Source organism: Ochotona princeps, chromosome 24 (assembly GCF_030435755.1).
Source record: "Ochotona princeps isolate mOchPri1 chromosome 24, mOchPri1.hap1, whole genome shotgun sequence".
Lineage (NCBI taxonomy): Eukaryota > Metazoa > Chordata > Mammalia > Lagomorpha > Ochotonidae > Ochotona > Ochotona princeps.
Window position 1 is genome coordinate 16,362,360 of NC_080855.1, and position 24,754 is coordinate 16,387,113.

The window sequence follows — 24,754 nt, forward strand, 5'->3', positions numbered from 1 at the left end:
GGACAGCAGCACAGCTTGGCTCTCAGGGCAGCAGAAGAGGACAGCAGGCAGGAAGAACAACCTGCAGGGCAACCACTGACCTGCCACAGGCAAGCACAGAGGCCCTGGGGAGGACAGGCACGTCTAAGAAAACCAAGCACAGAAGCAGATATCTGTATGTAAACAGTCCCAGACAGAACCCTTGCCCTCCCAAGACCTAAGAAAACATAAGGCTCCACCCAGGCCCGATCCCAAGGCTACAGCCCAAAGCCAGAGAACATTTTCCACGCCAGTCTGCACAGACTGGGAGAGGTGGCTGCTTTTCCCATCGATTTTCAAAAGAAGTTACAAAGAAATAGGGAAATACACTCCTAAGTATGTCCAAAAGCTTTTTAAAAAAGAAATGTGTATAAACAGAAGAAATCAGGAAAACAATGTGTGAACAAACAAAATATCAACAGAGGGAGAAATTACAGAAAGCAGATTCTGAAGTTAGTGTGTTGGAAACGACCACTGAATCGAACGTTTCATGAGGGGAATCGAACAGCACATTCAAACAGGCAGAAAATAGAGTCTGTGAACTTCAAGTTGGCTGGTTTGTAGCTGAGCCTCAGCATAGCTGCAAACCAACATGTATATGTCCTAGGTCCAGACGCTTGAAAATGAGGGGCCACATGTACTTTTTACTACAGTTAAAATAATGCACCTTTTAAAGCTGATACATCTGTATCCTTGCCAAGCAGAACAGTCATATACCAACTCAGTATCCACCAGGGACCCAGTGCAATGGTTCAGTTGGTTAATCCTCCCCTTGCAAACACTGGGATCCCATCTGGGCACTGGTCTGTGTCCTGGATGCTCCACCTCCCAACTGTCTCCCAGGTTATAGCCTGGGAAATCAGTGGAGGATGGCCCAAAGCCCTGGGACCCTGCACCCATGTGGGAGACCTGGAGGAGGCTCCAGGCTTCAGATCTACTCAGCTTGGCTGTTGTGGTCATTTGTGGGATGAACCAGCAGGTGGAACATCTTTCTCTGTCTCTTCTCCTCTCTGTAGATCTTGCTTTCCAATAAAATAAATAAATCTTACATATATAAATATGTATATATATGTATATACATATATACATTCACACACACATATATATAAAACCCACCAGATTCCACTTCACTACATCAATTCACTTTAAAAATTTTTTATTGGAAAATAAGATCTATAGAGAGGAGAGGCAGAGAGATTTATCCACTGGTTCACTCCCTAAGTGGTCTCAACAGCCGGAGCCTCTGCCAGGTCTCCCATGCAGGTGCAAGGAACAAAGGCTTTAGGCCATCCTCAACTGCTTTCCCAGGCCACAAGCAGGGAGCTGGATGGGAAGTAGAGCAGCAGAATTTTCTTACTGTTTCCACTCTCCACTCTCTGAGTCATTCTGTGAGGTCTGGACTGGTAAAGCAGCTTGCAATGACGTATACCTGCAATTCCAATTTAAGCATTGGACTCCTCTCCATAATCAGCTGTACAGTGGCCATACAGTAGTTGTACACTAGACTGTTCTCCCTGCTGTAAAAATTGACCCAAATTGAGTGTCCTAATTTTCGAAACATCTGAAGGTGAGAGAAGGGTAACATGGACTATGTCTCATGTTAGTAGTTTGTTTTGTGCTGCTGTGACAAAATGTAAGAAGCAGAACCTTTGAAGAGCAGAGGGGCTATTAGTTCACAGTTAGGGAGGCTGAAGGTCCTGACCCGGCAGCTCTGCCTGTGCGGCCTGTGGTGAGCATGCCAGCCTGGCAGGCACCTGGGAAAGGCAGTGTCCATGCAGAGGTCAAGTGGGGAGACAAGAAGCCCAGGTTCACACTTCTCTGGCAACCTGGGCTCTCAGAAATCAACTGTATCAACCCCTTCCCAGGGACCTAATTAGCGCCCCACCCCTGAGATCCCACCCCATAGATGGGAACCTCATACTGGGGACCATGCGCACTAGATCCTTTGGGGACCCTGCAGAGATGGAGTCACTGGCCAGCATTTCTCATCTCACTCCTGAGGGCTGGCTAGGCTGGTTCACGGGGAAGCTGTTGCCTCAGGGCTGTGTGAGGACAGGAATCTGACTGGAACATGGCATTGGGTCTCTTGAGTGAGGCCTCTCCTGTCATTTCTGCTGGAAATGAAATTGAGTATACCCACATTTACAAAATCAAGTCCTCTTTTATTGTCAAAACTTGCTTACAAATAGTTGCTCAAAAGCTAAAACCCTTGGCAGGGACTCTCCGTACCATTCACTGCACGTAGTGTCAGCCAGCTTGAGAGCAGGGCCTTGCATGAGTAAGGCCACAGGAATGTCCGTTCATTAGTTAAACCAATAGCTATTGAGTGGCTAGTAAGAGCCAGGCTTCATAGTTCTTGCACTAATAGTCCTCAGAGTTTTTCAGGTCATTTATTTTAAGGAGGAAAAATAGAGTTTGCTATTTTAAAAATCAGATACTTCAATAAGACAATGAATTTTGGTCATTGGTGTGATGAATTCGAGAGTTTTTTTAGGAAGTGGAAACGATAAAGGCAGGCATTTTTCCTCATGATAAAGCTGGTAGTAAGTAAGCAATCATCAATATGTAACATTTGGCTAATTTATGGGAGTAGTGATATCTCTTTCCAAGAAATAGATACTTGGACTCTCTTTAAAGTATATCATTAATGAGAACTGCTAAAACCTAGCAAAGCCTTCTGCCACTTTCTCTGTTAAGGTGTAACTCGCATTTGCATTTTGTTGATTAAGGCTTAGATCATGAACTACCTTCCTTGTTGAGATGGCGCTACCGGTGAAACGGGCCAGTCTTATCAGGGTGTAGCCTTTGCATCCTCTCATGCCGTGAGGAGTGCAGAGAGGTGAGTGAGAGGAACATGCTGGGCCCTGGTGCAGACCGGAGCAGGAGTAGCGATGCCCACCAAAGGGCCTGTGGGCAGAGACACTTCCTGCCAGCAGAGTTGGGCGTGGCAGAGATGGGTGGCCCTGTAATGAAGACTAAATATCACGCCTCCATCTACAAGGGTTAGTATGAGCTAGACAGAAAGAAAGCCTTCAAATTTAATGTGTTATTTTGGTGATTTTTGCAACAGTCTTGGACTTTTTTCCTGCCTCCTCCTACCACCCCCCAAAATTATTTCTGACCACTCTTCTGCCAGTCTTGCCGTATTCAGGTTTAGCTCATCATTGCCGTTGAGGCGAAAGCTAAACAGTTGATCCCGCAGAGGTAAAATGTTCTGCCACCTGGGCCTCAGGCAGGAGAGTGAATCTTTCAGTTCTTTTCTAGTGGACTCTTTAAAGAGTAAGTCACTCCCTCAACCTTGTGGTTTACAGATTTACAGTCGTTGATCTCATACTAATTTCACTGCCTTTTCCTGTAGTTTCCTTCAGCGTCGCAAGTAGTTCATGAGTTCTTGAAGACGCCTCCTACTGCAGATCAGCCTTCTGCCAGGTCCCCAGCTACTGTCCTCCCCACAAACACTGTGTCCGCAGTGAAGCCTGGCCCGACCCTGGTGAAGGTGGGTACCTGAGACGCGTGGGCTGTGTGCCTTGTGCCCTGACTCTAGAGCCCGTGAGTGTGGAAGATGGGGGAGCTGTGGCTGAGCTGGCCAGGCTGCCTTCAGCCCAAAGCTAAATGAAACCACAGAAACCCTGGCTTTGCTGGGCCTTCATGCTGGAAGCTGCCACCTTTTAGCAAATGATCCAGTGTCCTGTAGTCAGAAAAACAGTGCAAGACTTAATCTGTGAGGATACTTGGAAAAAGAAGTGAAAAGATAAGTGTGATTTTGCTGCAAAAAATTTTTGAAACCTTTGCATATTTCTTCCTATGGTACATTTTTCATGAACGGTTTTAAAACACTTTATATGCAAGGATTTCAGTATTTTTGAACTAAAATAATCTTTTAATGCCGTTACCCTCCTGTATGAAACTATGATGCATGAGTTTGCAGGCATTCTGTTTTCAGAAGCCCCCAAGCCACGAAGATGGAGTGACAGATGGAGTCAGGCTGGGTAACACGAGCACAGCTCGTGGGCGGGAGAGGGTGGCATGGCTAGGGCCTTGTGCACACAGTAGCAGGCTCAGTGGTATTGCAGATATACTGTCTGCCAGGTTAAAGGTTTGACAGGTGCACGTATGTTTTTTTAATTTGGCTCATTTGGCTAGAGCAAGTTGGGTCTGTTGTCCCTAGAAGTTTTTCCTTGATCAAAATAATCAGAATAAATCCCCAAGAGATTAACATTTTTAATATACAGTGCATGTTTAAAGTTTTAAAAATTATATTTAGAGCTTCTAAATAAAGGGGGTGGCTAGAATAAACTGAAGAAGAGTTTCATCGTTTCCGAGGCAGCTTTTGCCAACAACAGCAGATCCCAGACCTCAGGCTTGTAGCACTGAGAGAAGGGCAGAGCTGCCCAGGCGCTTCCTGCCTCCCTCGTGAAGGGAGCGGCCGGGAAGCCCCAGCCTCCCAGGTTGCAGTCGGCTCTTGGTGCCTTCTCTGCTGTTACCGTCCCCTCCTGAAGGAGACAGCAGCTTGCACGTTAGCATTGCATCCCTGTGGTGGGCCTGTGCTCTCCAAGCAAGTCAGACGTGTCAGGCAGCTGAGTGGTGCTTCCTTCAGAAGAATACATTTGACCAAGAGTTAACCAAGCTGCCAGGTGTGGCCAGAGCATAGGTACCATGGAGCCTTGTTAGGCTTCTCATGGCCACTGGGGGGAGTAGTTCCAGAAGGGGTTTGTGCTGAGGGGTTATCCAGAGGAGGGGAAAGGCAGAGGCAGAGATGAGGGAGGGGTGTCATCCTCGCTACAGGCAGCAGCAGTCGCCAAGATGGTCAGCAGGGGTCCAGTTCCCCAGATGCGTAAGGCTGGCATGACAGAAGTTACTGACAGACTGGAGGTGGGCAGCGCAGTGGGCTTGTCCTATTTGTAAAAGCAACTAGGACGTGGGAGTGGCCATCTCCTGGGAGGGGCAGGAGCACACCTGCAGTTAGCAGCAGCTGGACAGGTGAGTGCGGCTCAGGAGAGCTAGACGGGGAAGTTCTCATGTGTACCAGGCACTTACAGCCAGTGAGTGCAGCAGTATTACCTAGAGTCTTCACATAGAGTCCTTGAGCACTCCAGGGTGTTAGGGAAAAGGAAGAAGACTGGGGAAAAACCGCCAAGGAAGTAACAAGTGTTGGCCCAGAAGCCAAAGGCAGCCCTTCCGGGAGGAAGCGGAAGTCAACCACGTCAGTGCAGCTGTGGCTCTGCTGAGCGCAGTGCTGGGAACTGACTTTGGGTTTAGCAATGTGGTAGTCAACAGCAACCTGCACAAGAACAGCTCCTACTGAGTTAGAGCCAGAATATTCTTTGGAGGGCCTACGTGAATAACCCAGGAGCCAGACAGGAACAGCTGGAACGAAAGCCAGAGGCTCCAGCTCATCCCCAGCCACAGGAAGGAAAGCCGCCTGCATGACCAGGTCCAAGTCCAGGCAGGCAGTGGGCCTTGGGGAGCTCCACACTGGCCACCAGCCTCTCATCAGTGCTTAGGAAGCAAGGTCGTCAGCAGACAGGGCGGGAAGAGGTGCTGAAGACAAGAGGGAGGATTCGAGAAGAGGGAAGCAGATGGTCCAGAAAGATGGAGTAGGATGGCCAGGTCATGCTGAAGAGCCCTTGAAATCAGGCACTTAAGACTGAGACTTGTCCGCATGGTTTTGTTTTGCTCACGGTGCTTTCAGGTATTTGAGTATAACATACAGTCGACCAGTGGCTCTCCACAGGGGCCGTTTTCCCCTACCACAGGGCATCTGGCAAAGTCTGAAAACATTGCTGGTTGTTAGAGGGCACAGGATGGCACCTAGTGGGCAGAAGCCGGGAGGGCTGTTATTCGTGCGACACATGCGGGACGGCCACATGCAGGCACTGTCTCATTCAGAACGCCAGTGGAGCCACTGTTGAGAAACCTGAGACAAATAACCGGGTTAGGGTTGTGCCAGGTGAATCTGACAGAGGGCGGGCCATGCACATGTGCAGACTTCAAGAAGGTCACGGAACACTGTAGTGATAGTAAGTTCTCTGGCCTCCCAGAAGCCTGGCAGGCGGGCTGCAGTGAATCAGCACAGCAGGCCGTGGGTTGGGAAGTGAAAAGGTGCAGCCCCTGATAGCTGTAAGACCTGGGTGATGGCCACGCTGCAGGTGGCTGGGGCAGAGAAAGGGGTGTTTAAAGAAAACGAAGTAAAGGACCTGGCACCGGAACACGTGAAGGAGCACAGGCAGGGCAGCAGGAAGTGGGCGTGGCTGAGGCGCCCGAGAGGGGGCCAGGTCCCGGGGCGGGCCCTGAGAGCAAAAACCATGTCCAGCACACGTTTGCTCTTATAGCTCCTTACTTAAAGGTGTTGGAAATCGGCTTCCAATTACACAGATGATGATTTTGTCAAGTGGCCTGCTGGAGTTGTATCCCAGCTGGCTGGGACTGCCAATCCCCATGTGTAAATACTCCAGACCATCAACAGTGTCACACCAGCCGTGTGACATCACTCACTGAGAGCAGCAGCCACTCCAGAAGATGCACATGTGTGGCCGTCAGGAGTCAGGTAACACGGCCATGAGAACCATGTCACAGCACTGTTCTTTCACAGTGGGAAGGGAGGGAAGCATGCTTCTGAGAAACACAGTGACGTGAGCTGTTAACACCTGCCTAGAACTCCCCGAAGGACATCGGCGCTGACTGTCCACTCTGCGGAGTTTGGCGGGCTTGTGGTTTGGGGTCGGTTTGATTTGTTTTGTTTTTTGCAATTTCCTCTATTAGATGTGAACATACATAGAACAATCCTACCAATAGTCCAATAGTTAGCTTTTTATTTATTTCAAAGGTAGAGAGAGAAATTGCCCATGTTCTGGCTCACCACCCCCACCTCTAGCTAATGCCCGCAACAGCTGGGCCAAGCCACACGAGAGCCAGGAGCCAGGAACTTGGTCTGAGTCTGCTGCGAGAGTGTGCAGTGTGTGTCAGCAGGAAACTGTAGTCATGAGGCTGAGCAGGAGCCAAGCCCAGGCCTGGCACACACGAGGCGGGCGTCCCAGGAGGCTTCAGACTGCTTGCCCTACTAGCTGCATTTCATTTAGCATTTCCCAGAGTGTTCCCAAACTCAGCTTGGAAAGAAATTCCTGGGCTTTGTTTGAATGGCTTTTATTTGTAAGTGAGGTTATAAATACTTAAAAAGTAGAAAATTCTGTGACTTCAGTTGAGAATGAAATAACTCAAAAAGTCATCTGGTTCTTAATCCTAAGACCAGAGATGAGTGGTCTCAGTACGATCTTCAAAGGGAAAACAAGATTTCCTTTTCAGATTTTTTTTTAAGATTTATTTTTATTACAAAGTCAGATATACAGAGAGGAGGAGAGACAGAGAAGAAGATCTTCCGTCCAAAGATTCACTCCCCAAGTGACCGCAACGGGCCGGTGCAGCGCCAATCCAAAGCCGGGAAGCAGGAACCTCTTCCAGGTCTCCCACGTGGGTGCAGGGTCCCAAAGCTTTGGGCCATCCTCAACTGCTTTCCCAGGTCACAAGCAGGGAGCTGGATGGGAAGCTGAGCTGCCGGGATTAGAACTGGCGCCCATATGGGATTCCCGAGGCGTTCAAGGCGAGGACTTTAGCCGCTAGGCCACGCCGCTGGGCCCTCTTTTTCAGATTTTGAATTTGTGGTCACGGTTCTCTGTTATCAGTTTTATGCTCATTTCCTTGGAGACAGGTCTGTGCTGCTTTATTCTCACTAGAGGCATTTTTCAGTTTTTATACATTCTCTTGTAGGTTTGTTTAATGTTATGAGGTTAGTGAAATACACTTAGTCTTCCCCTATTGTATATTTGATTAACAGCTATTTGTCAGTAGGCGATAATACAGATCAGCACTCGGCACTGGCTGTGTGCGGGAGACCCACAGTAACTGTGGGTTGCGTTGAAACACATCGCGGCAGGCCACGCATCTCGCCCCTGTCCCAAGGGGAACATCCGCAGGGGAAGGAGCCTCGTGTCCATGGCGCTTGCAGTGTGTTTAGTATCCCGCTTTGCAAAGGGTCCCTACCAGCTTGCAAGGTGCATTGCTTCTTAATTTCAAATTAGAAATAGATTTCATGTGGCAAAATATCTTAAAATATTCTTTTTTTTTCTTTTGCTCAAAAATAGCAAAGCCACCCCAAGAATCCAAATGATAAACATCGTAGCAAAAAGTGCAAAGATCCCAAACCCCGGGTCAAGAAGTTGAAGTACCACCAGTACATACCTCCGGATCAGAAAGGGGAGAAGAACGAGCCGCAGATGGACTCCAACTACGCCCGCCTGCTGCAGCAGCAGCAACTCTTCCTGCAGCTGCAGATCCTGAGCCAGCAGCAGCAGCACTACAACTACCAGACCATCCTGCCTGCGCCCATCAAGTACGCGGCGACGGGCGGGGTCGGGAGCAGGTGGCCCCGGGTTGCTAAGGGTCACAGGTTGTGATTTGTGCCCCATGGTTATTTCCGTTTTGTGATCAAAGCTTACATAGCATCTGAAGTCCACAGAGAATGGTCTGCCTTTCAGTCCAGTGGTTTATCCTTCAGCATAGGTTCTGAACGCACTCAGACAAGCCAGAAATGGCCTTTTCACAGACACTAAGCTAGGAAAGGTGGCCAGTCAACATGAGCTACTATGGGAGAAGCCTTAAGAGGGATAGACTTGGTATAAACCACAGAAAAGAGGAGACCAATGGGGGTGAGAACTGGCAGGGGTCAAAAGAACATAACGGAAAAGGCACAGTGCTTCTCTGCAGGGGGTTTGAGGGGCCCTTCACGGCACAGGGCCATGAGGGAGCCCAGGGGCCCCTGACTCCTGACAGCCACAAGTGTGCATCTTCAGTGGTGTCACATCAGTGGCCCAAAATTGGCAACAGTGGGAGTATTTATGCCATGGGAACTGGGAACCCCTGCCAGCTGTGACATAATCACATAACTGGAAGCTCATTTTTGAACTTTCAAGTAAGGATTTCTGAAAAGGAACTGTTTGCTGGCTGTGGCGGCTTCTTGTGACTCTTACTGTCCCCCCACCTCGGGACCTGGCCTGTTGTCCATCCCTTGCAGATTCCTCGGCCACCCCCACTCCCTCTCACTTCCCGAGTGCTTTCAGCGCTCACCCTCAGTCATTGCCACAGCCAGGTCCTTGTGCTACTCCGATCGGCTGTCTAAACGTGCCAGGCCCTCTCCCGGCCGCGCACAGTGTGACCCTAACCTGGGTCCTGTTCTTGCCTGGAACTGCACTGCTGCTGTCGGGGCATCTTGAGACAGAGGTCAGGTGGTGAAAGAGGGGTCCTGAGGCTGGGAAGGAAGAGACGGCCCCTCCGTGTTTCAGAACAATTATGTCTGGAGGAGAATAAGGAATAAAAGGGACAGTTCTAGTTTCTGATGTTGGATTCACCACAGGACTCGCATGGTTAAGTTTAGTTCTTTAAGAAAGGTGGCTTCTAGATACATAGTCCCAGTGTGCTGCTTCTGAGAACCAGGAGCAGAACTGCAGACGGCCTGGCCTTCCCCTCCCTCATTTCCCTCACTTCCAGTCACTTCCCAGGACGAAGTACTATTTGCATTTTGCACTAGAAAAGAAATGGTAGAACAAGGTGCTTAACCGCATCTTAAGAAAAATTCTGTGTGCGCTTCAGCCAGTTTATGACCATCTGATTTGTAGCGACTTTACTCCTGTTCCTACAGGTGGCCTAAGCATTCCTCCTAGATGACCTGTTTTCTAGAAATAGTTAAAAAAATATATCCAGGTTAAAAAAGCTTCCATTAAAAAAAAAGCTGTTTGCATATGAATGATAGTTTTTTTTTCCTGAGATTCAAACATCTTGCGGAAGATTAAACTTATTAGTCATTCAGACTTCACTGTGAAGTCCGTAAGTCTCTCACATCGGAGCGTGGAGGTGAAGAAGGCACGAGATGTGCAGCACATCTTTATTTTAAGGGCACGCAGGCCTGAAGGAGCTGTTGACATTGGAAGGAAACCAGGGAAGCCGTGAAGAACTGGAAGAAGATCAGAGGCAAACCGCCTCTGCCAAGCCACTTTAGGCAGCAGCCTCCATGCCAACCTCTGCCGTGGGCACCCGGATGGTGGTGCTGATAGCAACCATGGTGGCCAGGGTTCCAGGCCGACCACCACGGAACAGCGTGCAGCTCTGTGCTCAGGCCACATCTGCCCCCTCGCCTTCGCCGGGAGGCTAGGAGGAATTGGCTCTGTGGATGCCACCTTCAGATTAGGAAACTGTTCAACTAAAAATTCTACCGATGAGTTTTTGTCGATTTACCTATGACACAGTCCTTTTTTGCAATGAGAGAATTTGGCCACATGGAGCTGGCTTTGTGGCCACGTGTGTTCATGTGAGGGTGGGCAGCTGGAGAGCCACAACCCTGTCCTTCCATCCCCTGCGGTCCCTGTGGTCACCTCACATGCCTACCACTGCAGCAGCCAGCAGCCGTGCGTAAACACTCAGCGACAGGAGGAAAGGGGCGCTCCTGCTTCTCTGCTCTGTCCCACCACACAGAAGCTGAACACGAGCATGCTTCAATGCCCAGGTGATAAAAATGGAGATTTGTAAAGTATCATTTTTCTTCACAAAATTCCTTTACAGGAAACTGAGTTTGGAAATCCTATAGTGCCCATCGAAGTGAGAGATTACCAACGTCTCATCATTCTTTGGTGCCATGGGAAGGCTGGAAACCTGAAGAGCCGAGTTTTGTACCGGCCAATGTGCCCACACCACCCGCCACCGAGCAGCCAGTGGGGCCAGGCAGCGATCAGGCATCAGCTCATCCCCTCCTATTTGGCCTGTTGATTTGAGAGAAAGCTAGATAAACTGATTTCTCAGGTTGAATTAAATATCAAATCCCAGGAGCAAATGCAGTGTTGTAGACTGCCAACCAAAAAGACAGAATGAATCAACTCGCTGCCTTAAATCTGTGTTCTTCAGGGCTGCTGGCAGTACCCGGGAAGCAGGAGGTTGCTCCTCATGTATGAGGAGGGAATTACATGCTGAACATAAACTGCAGTCACGTTAAGCCTCGTGGGGAGGACAGATCGGGAGACATCTAGAAGGCTCCTTGGGGAGCCAACACTAACATTGGGGACCCAGCGCAGTAGCATAATGGTTAAAGTCCTCACCTTGAACACACCAGGATTCCATGTGGGCGTTGGTTCTAATCCCGGCGAACCTGCTTCCCACCTGCTTCCCATCCAGCTCCCTGCTTCTGCCTGGGAATGGCAGTCGAGGACGGCCCAAAGCCTTGGGACCCTGCACCCACATGAGACCCGGAGGAAGCTCCTGGCTCCTGGCTTCGGATCGGCTCAGCTTCAACCATTGTGGCCGCTTGGGGAGTGAACCATCGGACGGAAAATCTTCCTCTGTGTCTCTCCTCCTCTCTGTATATCTGCCATTCCAATAAAAATAAATAAATCTTTTTTAAAAAAAGATAACATTGAATACTGGCTTAAAGAAAATGTTTTCATAAACTTAATATGCAGTCTAAGAGTTTAATTTGTAGAAAAGAGATAATGGCATGTGAAAGATTTGCCATTTCATCCAAACTCCAGTATTTTGTCTAAGACTTCAAACATTTAACTTCAGTAGAGTCCAGACAGACTAGATTTTAAAGGCCCCGGATGAAGAACGTGCTCTTGACAAAGCCAGCACTGGCTTCCACCAGAGCTTCCAGAAACTCCTTACAGAAAGCTCAGCCAATTGCAAGGCTCATGTGGGTTTCATTCCCTCGGGAGAGGACCTGTCCTCTGAGAGCCTGGGAAATGAGTCTGTAGCGCCTGGCTTCAGCGCTTCAAACCTAACACACCAGCTGCTTGTGAATGAACTGCTTACGTTGAACGTACACTGGATTGAAAACCTCAGAACCGGAAATGAAATATTATCAGTGCTCTAAAAGCAAGCTTTTGTGATTATCGTGGCTTATAACCCTATAGGTTTTTTAAAAAGGATGAAATTAAAGATGAATGGATTTTGGAAGTCAGAGAGAAGGAAGAGATGGAGACACAGACCTTCCATGCATTGGTTCACTGCCCGGGTGGCTACAGCGGCCACTGCTGAGCCAGGTCAAAGCCAGGAGCTTCATCTGGGTGTCCCACCTGGGTGACATGGACCCAGACATTTGGGCCATCTGCTGCTGCTTTATCCAGCTCCTAACTAGGAGCTGGGTGAGAACCGGAGCAGTTGGAACCCAAACTGGTGCCCATATGGAAGGCCAGCATTGCAGGTGGCACTTGAAGCTGCTATGCTGCAATACCAGCCGCAGCTTTGCATGTTTTTAAACTTACTGCGATCTTATGGTACACTCGGGTGTCTGGCTGCCTTTGCTGGACACTGTGTGAGATGCAGCTTTTTTGTGCAAATAACAGTAGTTAATTTTTATTTCTGCTTAGTATTCTGTATGTGGTTATATCTTGTCTGTCATACTTTTGATGGACACTTTAGTTTCTTCCAATTAAAGCTACTGCAGGGCCTGGCGGCGTGACCTAGCAGCTAAAGTCCTCGCCTTGAACGCCTCGGGATCCCATATGGGCGCCAGTTCTAATCCTGGCAGCTCCGCTTCCCATCCAGCTCCCTGCTTGTGGCCTGGGAAAGCAGTCGAGGATGGCCCAAAGCTTTGGGACCCTGCACCCACGTGGGAGACCCGGAAGAAGTTCCAGGTTCCCGGCTTTGGATTGGCGCTGCACCGGCCGTTGCGGCTCACTTGGGGAGTGAATCATCGGATGGAAGATCTTCCTCTCTGTCTCTCCTCCTCTCTGTATATCTGACTTTGTAATAAAAAATAAATAAATCTTTAAAAAAAATAAAGCGACTGCAAATAATGCCATGTTAAATATTCTCATTTGTATCTTTTCATACATGTATGTAGAGCTTCCTGTTAGGTATCTGTTGAGGATTGGAGTTGGTACGCTATAGGGTAGGTGGTAGGTGTCGGTGTTATTCAGCACTGTCAAGCAGCACTTCGGTTAGCCATGTGTGTGCATGCTGGTTCTCATATTGGTGTCGTCGGTGTTCTTCACTGGAGTGGCTCTGAGGTAATGCGAGGCTGCTGGTGCATGTGTGTGTTGCATTTTGCATTTTCATTGTTTCTGGTAACTAATGAGGTTCAGCCTTTGTTCAGTGAGTGGCCTTTGGAAAAACTTTCCTATGACGTACTTGCCCGAGACCCCCTCTCTGTCCACTGGGTTGGTTTTTTTTCTTACTGATTTGTAATGGGTTTTTGTTCTGTTCTGTCTTGTTTTATCTGGGTTTGGAGGCTTTGTTAGGAACGTTGTCGTGCTCCGTGGCTTGACTTTTCAACTCTCCTAAATGTGTCCCTCTTTGGTGTTTGTTGAGTCCGGTTTAACAAACCTTTGCCTTTCCAGAGGCTGTGAAAGTATTAGCCTAAGTTTTCTAATAAAGATTGTATTTTTTTCTAGCTTGTGTTTAGGTTTTGGGTGATGGTGGGCAGGGAGGATTCATCCACAGCCATATTTTTTTCTTTTTCCTGTCTAAATACCCACTTTGACCCTGCACCATTTAGTGGAAGACTGAGCGTTTGCCCACCAGGTTACAATATCAGCTTTCCAGTAACTTGAGGGCCTGTGCATGAAGAGGTCTGTTTCTGGAATCTCCAGTCTATCCTGACAGGAGCACCACACCATCTCCGTCCCTGGCTTTGCGTACCTGGAAGCAGGGCGGGGCGGGGAGCTTGGGGAATGCCTGGTAGTGTAAACCTCCTGCACTGCTGGTCTTCCTCACACGCATCACAGCCAGTTTGGCTCCTCTGCGCCGTCACTTGGTGCCTAGAACAGCCTCTTAGTTTCTGCCCAACAAAACCAACCCCTCAAGGATGGTACTGGGGTCTATTCTGAGTAACAGCTTTGCAATCTCAAGTGTTACAACCATGACCATATTTTTCTCTTCACAGTTGATTAAGTTATACAAAGAAGCAATGTCAGATACATAAATTTATTGTAAACTCTAATTTTTTTTTCTTTTGAAGAAACGACAAAAATAACAACAGTGGGAATTCAGCCTTGAACAGTTCCACGTCAAACACACCAAGACCAAACACATCTGCTCCTGCGAGAAAGCCAGGACCCCTGCCTTCCAGCCTGGATGACTTAAAGGTGAGGATGCCGAGGAGGGCCAGCTCACCCCCAGCACTGCCAGGCTCATCCAAGGTAGACACTCCACTGCACTGGCGGTGTTATTGCTTCTGCAGAGGTGCATTCTCCCTTTCCTGAGCTGCTTTTCAGATGAGCATTTGCTGAGCTTGCAGCCCATGTGGGCACCAGCCAGCTTGGCTCCTCTCCAGAGGCTCTGCTGTTGTTGCTGTTTCCCGCTCAGTGCCAAGTGTGAGAAGCAGGAGAATGCCATAGTGTAGTAGCTCAGCTCCAGGCCACTCTCTCTAGGTCTCTGTCCCAGTGTGGCTGTTTGCTGTGGTCGACGACCTCTGCCCAGTCTCCTAGTCTGTAAAATATAAAATCATCACAGTAGTGAGTGGCAGAGTCCCAGGGTCCTGAGAGCACTAGGTGTAAGAGTAGGGCATTCCCAGCCGTGTCTCACACATGGTTACTGTTCAGTAAGTGTAGCTGATGTCATTCTTGCTGCTAGTCCTTTAGACAGATCACCCTGCGAAACCCCTACTCTGTCACTTCTGTAGGTGCATGTGTGCATGTTAAAAACAAAAAGCAAACTGACCCCCAGCTCCCTGTGTGCGGTAACACCTGGTCATCTGACAGAGACGTAAGTACCAGCACTGTTAGAAAAGCAGTCGCACAATATCCTCAGTTTAGGTTTTGATGATTTCAGATACCCACCACCAGCCATGGCCTGAACATCAGAAATTCTGAGGTTCTAAATTCAGTGGCCTGGGTCCCATGGTAAGCAGTCGTGCTCCATCCCACCATAGGTTGTGAATCTTCCCCATGTCCAGGGTAGCACTCTTACACGCTACCCACCCGTGGGCATTTGGTAGCCATCTTAGTCATTGGCTCAGCTATTTAAGTGTTACAGTGCTTATAGTCCTGGTAAATTATTTTACTTCAAAATGACCACCAAGCACAATGAAGCTGGCCATTCAGCTCTGCCAAAGAGAAAACATAAAACCATAAAACCTTTATGTATTCTCTCATGTGGCTGCAGGAAGAAGTGGGAATACAGTACAGTATCTTGAAAGACACCACAGTTACATACCTGTGATAATTGTTACATCTCTTTCTGTGCCTTATTAATTACACTTTATCCTATGTTGAAGATCAAGGGGACACACATACACAGTGCCCATGGTCTTCAAAATGCATATTATGAAAAAACTGTGTGGATTTCAAAAAAAATTTTTGTACCAAAAATAAGTTTACTTGTAGACCTTTTTGGAGTGCTCTGTAGTTCCAGGCATCAAATAGGGGCCTTTTATTTAGGCTTTGCTTCCCACCTCTTCTGGGCATTACTGTGTACCATAGACTACGGGGCATTACTGTGTACTGTAGACTGTTGGGCTTTATGGTGTACCATGGACTACGGGGCATTACTGTGTACTGTAGACTGTTGGGCTTTACGGTGTACCAAAGACTTGTTCAAAGTACCCACGGATCTGTCTCATTTGTGCCTCCAGGTATCAGAACTGAAGACAGAACTCAAATTAAGGGGTTTGCCAGTGTCAGGCACCAAACCAGACCTCATTGAACGCCTGAAGCCTTATCAGGAAGTGAACAGCAGTGGTCTGGCTGCTGGCAGTGTTGTGGCAGGGTCATCATCGCCCATCGTCACTGGTAACCCAGAAGTCACCACAACCTTGCCAGTTACAGCAATGCAGAACACCGTGACCAGCACCACCAGGTCAGCGTTCAAGGCAGAACCGCCATCTGCCGGAAGCAACCATGTGGCACAGGCTGACGGGGTCCCCTCTCCGCTGCCCATCTCACCCTCACCCTCCGAACAGTCCAGCCTCAGCACCGACGACACCAGCATGGCCGACACCTTCCCTGAGATCATGGCCATCATGTCACCCTCGCAATTCCTGCGGTCCTCTCCCCTGAGGGTGGCCAACAGTGAGGCGAGCCTGAGCCCCGCCAGCAGCACCCTTCCCAGCCCAGAGCTGGACGCTGCCGAGAAGGACCGCAAGCTCCGGGAGAAGGAGGAGCAGATTGAGGAGCTCAAGAGGAAGCTGGAGCAAGAGCAGAAGCTCGTGGAAGTCCTGAAAATGCAGCTGGAGGCGGAAAAGCGCAGCCAGCAGCAGCAGCGGCCCGTGGAGCCCCAGCCCGGTGCCCCGGCTCCGAGTGGCCACAGCTCGGACCAGAAAGCAGGCTGCATCAGCCCCTCCATCAAAGACGAGACCACACTCCCTGACTGCTCCAACTCCGGGGGCCAGGCCCTCGTTGCCAAAAATGCAGTGGTCATCAAGCAGGAGGCCCCCATGGGCCAGGCGGAGCAGCAGAGCATCGTCCCGCAGTTCTATGTGAGCTCGCAGGGCCAGACAGCACCTGCTGTAGTTGCCCAGTCCCAGGCTTTGCTCACCACCCAGACTGCTCAGCTACTGCTTCCCGTGTCCATCCAGGGCTCCAGCGTCACCTCCGTGCAGCTCCCAGTAGGCAGCCTCAAGCTCCAGGTCAGTGGCAGCGCATCTTGTAACAGTTTGCCTTCCAGCACATGGGGAGTGCAAGCTGCCCATGGTGAAACTGCCTGGGCGGTTTAGATAGCACAGGGGTGTCACGGGTGCACATGACATGGCTTTCAAAACACACAGGTTACTCTGCTACCTTACTACTGTTCAAGGATTTTAGAAAGAGAGGTCTTCCATCAGCTGGTCCACTCCCCAACTGACTGCAAAAGCCAAGGCTGGACCAAGCTGAAGCCAGGAGCTCAGAAATCCATCCAGTCTCCCACATGGGTATCTGGGTTCCAAGTCCTCTGGCCATTTGGCACTGTTTTCCCAGGCACAATAGCAGGGAACTGAATCCAAAGTGGAGCAGATGGTACCTGAACCGACACCCATCTGGGATGCTGGTGTTACAGACCAAGGTCCAGGTGATGTGGCCTGTTTTTCTGGGTAAGGCAGCTGGACCTGCTTCCTTAGGTTTCCTAGGTCGCTGGAAGACAGAGCTGGTGTGTGTGCAGATGCCTCCACCAAGAAAGCTGTGACATAGACAGAGGAGTGAGACTGGGGTCTAAGCTGTGTGTAAGGGGGCTTCAGCAAGTTAATGGAAAATGAAATTTAAAGGTACATTTATTACCGTGCAAAAGAATTGAAATCCATCCGTGCAAAAATTCTTCAGAATGCTTCTACAAAAAGTAAATTCTGGAAAACTACATGGATTTTATAATTTATTTGCACCAAAATAAAGTTAGAATTCCATTTCCCCCTGACCTCTGAAGCACCTTCCTCTTTCCTGCAGCTTGGTTTTATGTGCAAAAGCAGACCTCAGGGAATCAGAACCCTAGCCTCACTCACCCCAAAAACCTGCCAGGGCAGAAAGGAACCATCTTGAGCCCTAATAGGCAGGGCTCTGGGCCTGTCCCGGCTCACCTAGAGAGAGCACTGTAAAGTTGAGCATCTACTTGATGTTTAAAACAAAATTGCTGGGTCCAAATCTTCGAGTTGCTGTTCTAGGAAAAAGAGCCATGTTTTATCCTGGCCCTGTGGACAACCTGACATGTTACTGGCTCCACCAGAGAGTGCACCTGCTGGAGCGTGATGGCCAAAACATGGGCTATTAGGCCTCGCAGTTCCTTGTTGTTACCTAATGAATTCTGGTATCTGCTGCATAGTATGTATTGCTACTCTAGGCTCTCAGTATTTCAAGTTTCTAATTTTCAAGTGAAAATCCCAGCCACCCCTGAAAATAGCTGGCTTGTTGCTTCACTGTGGTTTAGAAGCATCAGGGTCAGGTATATACAGGTGAGTTATTTCATCTTAGATATCATTCTCATGTGACTGGTGCTTCTACATCTAAACTCTTGATTCCAAACCTGATTCTGACCATTAAACTGTTTTTGATTATTGTTCCAGAGCGCCCCACAAGGACTCCAGCCCCAGCCCCCCATAGCGACCGCTGCCCAGGTCCCTCCTGCCGCCTTGTCCCCAGGCCTGACCGTGCCGCAGAAGCAAGACACTTTCCAGCAGCATGTGCTCACTCCGCCGCAGCAAGCCAGAAAGGTGGGTGCCCACACACTCAGCACCCCTGGGCCACGTGCTGCTCCTCCCAGCAGCTGCTCTGCAGGCTCCCCAGACACCTGAGCTATGGAAAGAACTCTTTAGATCACAAAGGTGGCTTCACAGGCAACCCTTCCCCTTTCCAAGTAAATACAGAGTGAATTCAACGTGAGTATTCCCAAGAATGCTAAGTTTTAAAGTGAAATGTTTTTTCAAATTAAACGTGTGTTGTTAAGTAGCCCCTCAATCCAGCAGGTGGAGCTCTGCGCACATCTCCTTGCCAGAAAAATGTGAGCCCCTTAACTAGGTGCGGCTGTTGTAAATTCTTGAGAATTATTTGTCCCCCCAAGTTTTTAATCTTTAGCATAAGGGGTGTGCCTCAGGGGATTGTGAACGGTCAGGTTGGACCGCCTCAGCAGCCAGAGTCCCAAGGGAGGAATGCCAGTTGTGTGTTAAGGAGCTGGGCAAAGCGCCATGATTGGTTTAGTGTATTTCCTCCCTGAATGTTCACATCTTAAGATGATTCCTTTAGTTTGCTGGAAGACAGGAAGAACAGTTTATTGACAGGCTACGGAGTCCTTACATGACATATACATCATCTGTTTAAACATAAGGCGATTCCCTGGGAGTGGAACTCGGCATCCGCTGAGGATGTTCTGTTGGGAGGACATCTTCGCCATGTCTGTGGGAACCTGAAAGAAAACACATGTGCCATGGCTGGAAAAGATGATCGTCAGGTCCACCAGAAGGAGGCCCCCTCCACCCACCCCCCGATTGCTCCAAAGAGGGAGACTGCAAGTTAGCACGTGGGTGCAATTCAAGGAACTGGAAAGTTGAGTGCAGCCACGGGTAGCAGAGAGAGGCGCCAGTGCTAAGAAGCCTTTACTGCCAAGCAGTGACTAAGATTTCACCTTCTCTGCAGGAGAGCCCAGGAATGTAGTGGGATATGGCTCAGACGTGCTCAGCTATAAGCTGCGGGTTCCTGGAGGGAGGGAAGCCTGTGGCACCTGGGGAGGGCGTCAGGGACAGCTGCCTGATGCGACAGGTGTTTCTTCAGCAGGTGAGTGCCGAACAGGGAGGCAGAGGTGAGCACGGCGCCTTTCAACTTGGATTGTAGAAATGAGGAACGAGGCAGAGCGGGGAACCTGGGGTAGTGAGAGGAAGAAGGAAAGTTGGATTTGGAGCATCTAAGAGTTGCTGTGTTGGGGAGGACTTGGGAGTGAGGGTGGAGGCCGACGGTAGGCTCTTCAGCTGCCACTTGAGAGAGAACCGTGAGGAGCAGCATCACCATCTGTGCTGCCTTCACAGACAAGCTCCTAAAAAGGGACCAGTCATACCAGAAATACCTATGGGCAAGCAAACCAGGGTCCACCGGCTGGTGTGGTAAGAAACGCCCCTGGTTTCCATAGCACCTGCATGGTCGTCTACAGAAAACACTGGCTCACTGCAGCTTTAAGACAGGGCTCCCTTCACTAGGAGAAGCACAAGAGCTGACTGACTGAAGTGCTTCTTCACAACAGGTTTTCACCAACTCGGCCCCTAACACAGTGCTTCCGTATCAGAGACAGCCGGCGCCCGCCACACAGCCACCCTTCGTCAGTGCCCCCGCTCCCCTCCAGCCCAGAAACGCTGCGCCTCCATCCTTGCAGAATGGGCCACCCCCACCCACCAAGGTAACCCCCACTCCCTTGGGCTGGAGGCCTGGAGGGCGGCGTGGCAGTGGTGAGGGGAGAGATGCTGACAGCACAGAGCTGGGCGATGCAGGCTGGCTGCGCCGTCCTGGTGCCTACGGTGCCTTCTGTGCTTTGGCTGTTGCGGGCAGCACAGCAGGTGGGCGAGGGCGGGGCCGCTCACTGCCAAGCTCACCTGGGCTCCCCTTCTGTTTGCTGCAGCCCAGCTCACCCCCTCCACCCCAGCAGTTTGTCGTCCAGCACTCCTTGTTCGGGAGCCCAGTCACCACGACAAAAGCCCCTCCCCGCTATGAGGAGGCCATCAAACAGACCCGCAATGCCCACTCAGCCCTGCCAGAGGTGAGTGAGCGAGCTCGGGAGCCCCACCGTGCGTCCTCTGCTCATCCCAGATCCATGGCTTAAGGCCAACTTGTTTCCCTTCCTCCAAAACTTGCTATTTGTCTTGTAAATTGTCCTCAGGGCTAGGGATGGATGTAAGGTGCCCAGGGCCCATGTTTTATACTGATCCGTCTCCTAAATCCACCATTCGTCAGGCCAGCTGCAGACAGACACTATTCAATCTGGTGGACATGCATGGCTGCCCACAGATGAGCACATGTCACTTCGCAGGTGACCTCCTGGCTCTTCAGTTTCGACAATGCCTAATGCGCATGTGCCACAAGCAGGGGACTGACTGCTGCTCTGAGCCTGCTTGGTTTCTATTGCTAAACCCCAAGTAGCTGCAGCTCCTCCAAGGCTTGGGGACAGAGCTCCTGTCAGTCAAATCTGACCACAGCACCTGTCATCCACTGCTCTAAATATCCCTCTTAGTCTCTCTGGCCTTCTCAGCCTTCTTCCAAAGCTTCCAGTTAGCTTACCTTCAAGGAAGAACCCCAGGTTCGGGGAGGATGCTGGGAGTGTGCTCCAGGCCCTCATGGGTGCTGCCAAGTGGAAGAGACGTAACAGGTCTAAGCCCACTGTTTGTCATTCGCTACCGCAGCACTGTAGCAGATGACTCCTAAGGGATGTGGGGCCAAGGACTCGGCACTTTTGGCAGCAAGCAGCAAACCAAGGCTTCCTACTTTGGCCTTGACCTGCTCAGTTGTCCTAGGGACAGTATGCGCAGGATGACCAGCAATGCCCAGAGAGAGCAAAGCCAGCTCTTCCAGCTGTAAAATGCCCCTTCAGACTCCTCAAGGGCTCCTAGCTCAGATGGAAAAGACAACTTCTAGAAATAGGGTGAGCTATCTGAGTAAGAACGGGCAGATGGTGTGCTGGAGGCCACTGCCCCATCCCATGGTCGCTTCTGAAGGGGCATCAGTTATCTTCATGGGGAGCACAGGTGAGCCACACACCAGGAGCTTAACTGCAGTTAGAAAACACCAGAATGACACTCACCCATGCAACACTGCAGGGTCACGAATGCTGCCCACTGGATCCAACAGCTGTCTTCTCCCTAGTTTTTAACATAGGCCTGGGCTCATGGTCATACACAGAGGGCACTTGTGAGATACCACATCCTGGGAACGTATGTTTCCTGCAGGGTCCCAGCAGGGAGCTACCTGGAAAGTGGAATGGCCGGCACTCACTCAAGCCAACGTGCATATGGATGCAGGCAGTAGCATAACCCATATGCCATGACCCCGAAGGAGTTTTTAGGAAGTAAACAGAGCCTTGGCCCTATCATCCAAAAGTTTAACATAGATAGAACAGTCAAGGGGGAAAGAGAGTAGGATGGATAAATAGATGTGAAAGAATGGCCAAAAATCCCATAGATTATGAGGAGACAAATTTACAGCTTGGAGGTGCTCAGTAAGCACCTCACAGGCTAACTAGAAGGCCCAGTTACAGCACAGTCATTATTCAAAGGCAAGGATAAAGACAAGCAATAAACATGGGCAAAAGACCACCTGAGTAGTGTCAACTGTGGAAATAAGGGAAGAAGTGACTGTTTGGAAGTTGTAAGGGAGACAGTTCATCAACCAGCATTCTGCATCAGGAGTGAAAGTGAGGGGAAGGCATTTTCTTACAGCAGGTGAGACTCCCCTTGGACACTCACATCTCCTCTCAGAATACCTCACTTTGAGTCCTGCTAATGTGCACCCTGGGTGTGAGAAGTAATGGCTCAAGTGACTGGGCCCTTCCACCCTCGTGGGAGATCCGACCTGAGATTGGCCTGATCCAGCCTCAGCTGTTGAAGGCATTTAGAGAAGTCTCTCTCCCTTCATGCATGTATATCTCTTTCAAATAAAGGAAAATAAAAATATTTTTTAAAAACCCTGTGGAGCCGGTATTGAGGCATAGCGCGTGAAGCTTCCGGTTCTGACAGCAGCATCCCGTATCTGTGCTCCTTGGAGTCCCAGCCCAGCTCCCGCTGATGCATGTGGGAAAGCGGGCAATGACCCAGACACTTGGAGCCCTGTCACTCACCTGGGAGACGGGCTGGCGTCCCTCGCTAGCGTGAGTGAAGCAGTCGGCAAAAGATCTTTCTCTCTCTGCCACTCTTACCTTTCAAATAAAGAATGGAAGACGACCCAGTGAATCTTTTTTCTATGCAGTGGTACAGCAGTAAGTTTAAGTAACTGCTAAGGAAAAGTTAAGAATGTGCACAATATATTATTATATAAGAATCAAGAATATAATGATAGCTCCATGTTTAAGACAGTAAGGAATGAACCAAAAATGACAATAATAATGAAATGGTAAAACCAAACTTACCATTAATTACTGAACATTCTGGCCACCTAGGGACAAGAACTTTAGGCCCTGCCTCAGCAGCTGCCACCCACTTGCCAGTCAGGTCAATAAGCCATGCTTATTCTCCGTGGCCATTCTCCAGCCAATCCCCGAGTTTACTGTAGCCCAACTAATGTCTTGACCAAACCATTTCTGATTCCCTGGCCCACAGAGAGCGTGACACTAGGTTTTGGGACATGTTTTCAGTGCAGTGATAGATAACTGACACATGCATCCACGAAAAGCATGTCCAGTACAAAGACCTGGGGTGGAAGCAGATGGCTGAGGTCACATCCACACTGCCAACAGCAAGCAGAAGATCCTGAATGTCTTCTCCAAGAAGATGCTCAGCATCACTGGTTGTTGAGCAAATGAAGACTTCAGTGCAGAACCACTCCCCATACAAAATGTGGTGAGACTGTAGAATGCCTGGAGACCCACAGCTCCCAGGGTGCACAGAGACGTACAGTCCTTGTTGAAGAGTTTGGGCCTGTCCTGTGGACCTATTCAGTCCACTCCCAAGTGTACCCAAGAGAAAAGGAAGCTCAGGTCTTTACAGAACAGCGACTTTTGTAATAGCAGAATCCTCAGAACCAAAACGTCCATCCGAAAATGAATGGATAAGCTGTGGCATTTCCACACAGTGGAATACTACTAAGCAGTAAAGAGGAATGCGCTATCCTAAGATGTACCCTGTAACGTCAATAGGTCTCCAAATAAGTAGGCTGAGTGAGAGGAGCCAGTTCCTCTTTTCCCCAGAGTATACCCTGTGTGACTCCTGACATCAGAGTAATCCACAACGAAAGAACTGGGGGGAGGGGGAGGTGGCAGGAGGGAGGGGCATGTTCATGATCTTGACTGTGGTCGGCGATTTCCCAGGAGACTGGCAGCGTCAGAACTTACCAAATGGTAGACATAAAACATGCAGCCGCTTGTGCGTCTGGTATGATCATCTTTATGCGTGCACACCTAAATGCAAGCGATTAGAACTAGGTGCTCCCAGCAGCGTGACGCTTCCAGGCTGGTAGGAAAGCAAGCTGACTTCTGTCTCCTGCTTGCAGGTTCCCAACGCCCACAGTCAGCACATGGATGACCTCTTTGACATCCTCATTAAAAGCGGAGGTAGGTCTCACGGCCCAGCTCCAGCGGGTGCCAGCGGACACCAGCTTGCAGCTCTGCCCAACACCTGGAGAAGCTGCATTAGAACAACCTGCCACAAAGAGAGGCCACGCATCTGATTCCGCTTAGGACTACAGCTTGGCATTACATTGATCTGTAGCCAACTAAGCACTGCCAGATGGCAGAACACAGCCATGTTCTAAATCCACGTGGAAAACTTCCAAGTGCCATAACGGGCTGAAGACAGTCCCGCCGTGCCCGTGCCTGGGCTCTGATGGCACTACTGAAAGTGCAAGGCGGTGAATGAAGGAACACCTCTTTCCTGTCGTATAAAGAGGGATGTTTTAGTCACAGAAAAGTCAGACATCTCCGCCTCGGCTGACCTGTCTTCACAAAGGAATATAAAATTGGTATTTTTGAAAAAATCCCCAAAGGCTATCTAGCATTATTTTGAAGTATTCTTAAATTACCCCATGTAAGACATTTTATTTGAATGTTTTTAATTGCACTTGAAATTTCTCCATTCAGAGCAAGTACTATTTTATATGGACTTTGGTACTCTAGTGATAATGTTTGGTCTAATATGGAGAAATCTTGATATTTGATTATAGTCATTTCCAAGCAAATAGCATTTTTGAAATTGTTCTTACAGAGTTATCTACGCCCATGACTATCTAGACTACAAAAATCCCCTGACGTCCTGTGCTGCTGGCTTCCCATACGGGCACTGGTTCACGGGCTGGCTGCTCCATTTGTGAGCCAGCACCCTCCCTTGTGCAGGGCAGTACAGCCCCCGTTCCCTGGGGCCCTACTCCCATGTGGGAAACCTGGAAAAGTTCCAGGGTCCTGGCTGCAGACCAGCCAGCTCCGGCCACTGCAGCCGTTTGGGGAGTGAGTCAGTGGCTGGAAGAGCTCTCTGTCCTTCCCTCTCTAATCAGCCTTGATCTTTATTTGAAGTCTTTGACACACACACACACAATTTGGGACTTTAAAAAAGAAAAGAAAAAGGAGACATCTCCATACACTGACTTCAGGAGTAAAAAAACAAAGTGTTTCTACCAAA

At 49.6% G+C, this 24,754-nt stretch overlaps 1 protein-coding gene across 2 annotated transcripts in view; it reads left to right on the forward strand.

Annotated features, from left to right (window-relative positions):
* The window catches only part of MRTFB (myocardin related transcription factor B), a 90,411-nt gene that overhangs the window by 63,354 nt on the left and 2,303 nt on the right, over positions 1–24,754 (forward strand). For both annotated transcript variants that reach the window (XM_012927508.2, XM_036492800.2), the window contains exons 7-14: positions 3,377–3,514; positions 8,157–8,404; positions 14,015–14,141; positions 15,629–16,621; positions 18,023–18,169; positions 19,687–19,839; positions 20,059–20,196; positions 23,634–23,694. In XM_012927508.2, coding sequence (XP_012782962.2) covers positions 3,377–3,514; positions 8,157–8,404; positions 14,015–14,141; positions 15,629–16,621; positions 18,023–18,169; positions 19,687–19,839; positions 20,059–20,196; positions 23,634–23,694 — 2,005 coding nt within the window. The remainder of the gene's footprint in view (positions 1–3,376; positions 3,515–8,156; positions 8,405–14,014; positions 14,142–15,628; positions 16,622–18,022; positions 18,170–19,686; positions 19,840–20,058; positions 20,197–23,633; positions 23,695–24,754) is intronic.